Source organism: Solea senegalensis, linkage group LG8, assembly GCF_019176455.1.
Source record: "Solea senegalensis isolate Sse05_10M linkage group LG8, IFAPA_SoseM_1, whole genome shotgun sequence".
Taxonomy (NCBI): domain Eukaryota; kingdom Metazoa; phylum Chordata; class Actinopteri; order Pleuronectiformes; family Soleidae; genus Solea; species Solea senegalensis.
Genome location: NC_058028.1, coordinates 19,182,791 through 19,186,027, shown reverse-complemented (window position 1 = coordinate 19,186,027; position 3,237 = coordinate 19,182,791). Strand labels below are relative to the sequence as shown.

At 54.1% G+C, this 3,237-nt stretch overlaps 1 protein-coding gene across 1 annotated transcript; it reads right to left on the bottom strand.

Moving 5' to 3' along the window:
- LOC122773567 lies at positions 1-2,451 on the bottom strand. Its single transcript, XM_044032334.1, has one exon. It carries the CDS (start codon positions 2,449-2,451, stop codon positions 391-393), a length of 2,061 nt encoding a protein of 686 aa, XP_043888269.1. The 3' UTR covers positions 1-390.
- Between the last annotated feature and the right edge of the window lie 786 nt (positions 2,452-3,237).

Genomic DNA, 3,237 nt, shown 5'->3' with positions numbered 1-3,237 from the left:
GGTTACTCAACGTAACCCCGGTTCTTTGATAACAGAGTGAGGTGTTTCACTATGGGATATCGCCTTGGCATGACCAACCAGGGAAGCTCCAATGGCACCACGTCTGTCAGTGACAGACAGGTCGAGCTGTGCTGGGGCACCGCCCCCTTCATACTATCACAGCCGACCCGCCCCTCAAAATCATTCAAGACCGGTTTCTTTCCGTGCCTAATGCAAGAAGGGGCGTGTGGTGAAACACCTCACTCTGTTATCAAAGAACCGGGGTTACGTTGAGTAACCCTTCGTTCTTTTTCTAACTTCGTTCGGTGTTTCACTATGGGAGATATAGACCACTCCCGGATTGCATATGACTCCCGAAGCCTAACTACCACAAAAGGTTGAGTGACAACATCACTCCAACCCCGGAGCACCGGCACCGAGCACCACTTGGGCCAAAGAAGGACCAGAGACATCTAGCCTGTAAAACTTGACAAAGGTGTGAGGCGTAGCCCAGCTCGCCGCAGCACAAATATCCTGAACAGACACCCCTCTAAACAGAGCCCAGGAAGCAGCTATACTCCTGGTGGAATGAGCACGCAAACCCTGGGGCGGCAGCAAACCTTTGCAACTGTACGCCACAGAAATGGCCTCCACAATCCAGTGAGACAGCCTCTGGCGGGACAATGGCTTGCCCTTATGGGTAGTGGACCAGGAAACAAACAGCTGGTCAGTACGCCTGAAATCTGCCGTCCTACTCACGTAGGACTGCAGAGCCCTCACCGGACACAAAGTGTTAAGCCTCTGCTCCTCCGTCGAGGAGAATGGAGGCGGGTGAAAAGCCAGCAACTCTACTGTGGGACACCTGTAAGCCGACTCCACCACCTTAGGCACAAAAGCCGGATTGGGCCGCAAGCAAACCTTGGAGAGTCCCGGACCGAACTGTAGACAGGAAGGGCGGATAGACAACGCCTGAAGGTCGCTCACGCGCTTCGCCGTAGACAAAGCCAAAAGCAGAACCGTTTTCAGAGACACAAACTTCATCCCCACAGCCTCCAAAGGCTCAAAGGGATGCTGAGAAAGGGCATCCAGCACCACCAGAAGGTCCCACAGTGGAACCAGGTGCCTAGAAACTGGGAGCTTTCGACGTGCACCTTTCATAAAGCGACAAACCAGGGGGTGCTGTCCCACCGGTTTATCACCAAAACCCACGTGACATGCTGAGATGGCAGCGAGGTACACTTTTACTGTGGAAAAAGCTCTTCCTTTATCCACCAGCTCCTGTAGAAAACACAACAGGTCCACAACTGAACACTGAAAAGGGACTGTGAGTCTAGACTCACACCATTCCTCGAAAACCCGCCATTTACAGCCGTACAAAGCACGGGTGGAGGAAGCCCTTGCACTCTGAATGGTGTCTATAACCTGCGGAGGCAGTCCTGCTGCGTCCAAATTAAACCTCTCACGGGCCAGGCCCAGAGCGCCACGCGGTCTGGGTGGGGGTGGTAAATCTCCCCGCGTGCCTGGGACAGGAGGTCTCTGCGTATGGGCAGAGGCCAGGGGTCGCCCGCCAACATCTGAACTATTTCCGCCACCCAGTGTTTGGACGGCCATCTTGGCGCCACCAGTATGAGAGACAGATTCTGCTCCCTCACCCTGGCCAGGGTGGGGGAAATCAGACTGAGGGGAGGGAATGCGTAGAGCAGCACGTTTGGCCACGGGTGAGCCAGAGCATCCACACCGAGAGGTGCAGTGATGTCCGACAGGGAGAAAAACAGCGGACAGCGGGCGTTTTCCTGCGAGGCGAAGAGATCTACGGCGGCTCGGCCGTATCTCTTCCAAATCTGGTCCACAACCTGCGGGTGCAGAGACCATTCCCCGTACAGAGGATTCCCACGAGACATCAAGTCCGCCCCTCTGTTCAGAACTCCCGGCACATGTGTCGCCCTGAGTGAGAGGAGCCTGGTGCTGCTCCACAGTATCATCTCCCGAGCCAACTTGTGTAACCGTAGTGAGCGAGTGCCTCCCTGACGGTTGACATAGGCTACCACAGTGGAGTTGTCTGTTTTCACCAGAACATGACGGCCTCGGAGAAATTGCAGGAAGTGTTTCAGCGCTAGAAACACTGCCCAGAGCTCCAAAACATTTATGTGAATCTGGGCCATTTCTGGACCCCAGGAGCCATTCACCGCTCTGCCTGACATCGTTGCTCCCCACCCTGACAGGGAAGCGTCCGTTGTCATGGTAACCCTGGACGTCACCGTCCCCAGCGGGACCCCCGTGGTGAACGCCCCTGCGTTCCTCCACTGACGGAGAGACTTCACACAGGTCCGAGTCACTTTCACTCTGCGGCTGAGGTGACGGCGCGGGCACAGGCGCAAAGCTGCAACCCACCGCTGAAAATCTCTCATCATCAACAGACCTAAATGCACTACAGCTATCACTGATGCCATCAGGCCGAGCAGACGTAGGCATAGTCGAAACGACACGACTCTCCCCATCTGAAAGAGGGAGAGACACTGTGTGAGAGATTTTATTCTCCCGTCTGATAGCGTGACGCGATATGACAGGGAGTTTATTTTCAGACCCAGATACTCCGCACACTGTACGGGCTCTATCTGACTTTTCGTCCAGTTTATACTGAACCCAAGATCCCTGAGATGATTTACCACCACAGCAGAATCCATGACCGCCTGCTCGTGCGAGCCAGCGCATATCAGATAATCGTCTATGTACGAAAAAATTCTGATGCCTTTGCTCCGTAATGGAGACAGAGCCCCCTCCACACACTTGCTGAATACCCTCGGAGCTAACGACAGCCCGAATGGGACAGTTTGATACTCGTAGGTTTTGCCTTGGAAAGCGAACCTGAGATATTTTCTGTGTGCAGGGTGAATGGCGATGTGAAAATACGCGTCCGAGAGGTCGATCGTTACAAACCAATCTCTCTGACGGATAGAGCGACAGAGCACTTTGTGTGTCAACATCCTGAATGTGTATTTCCGTAGGTGTTTGTTTAGCACACGGAGATCTAGGATGGGGCGAAGGGCTGTGCTTGCCTTCTTGGGAATGAGGAAGTACCGGGAGTAGAAACCCTGTTGTGACTCCGCGGCCGTGACAGCTCTGATAGCTCGTTTGCTCAGTAAAGACGTTATTTCGTCTTCCAAAACCCGTGCAGCGTCCCCCTTGGCCACTGAAACTAACACACCGTTGAACCTGGGTGGTTTCATGGCAAATTGAAGTCTGTATCCGTGAGATACA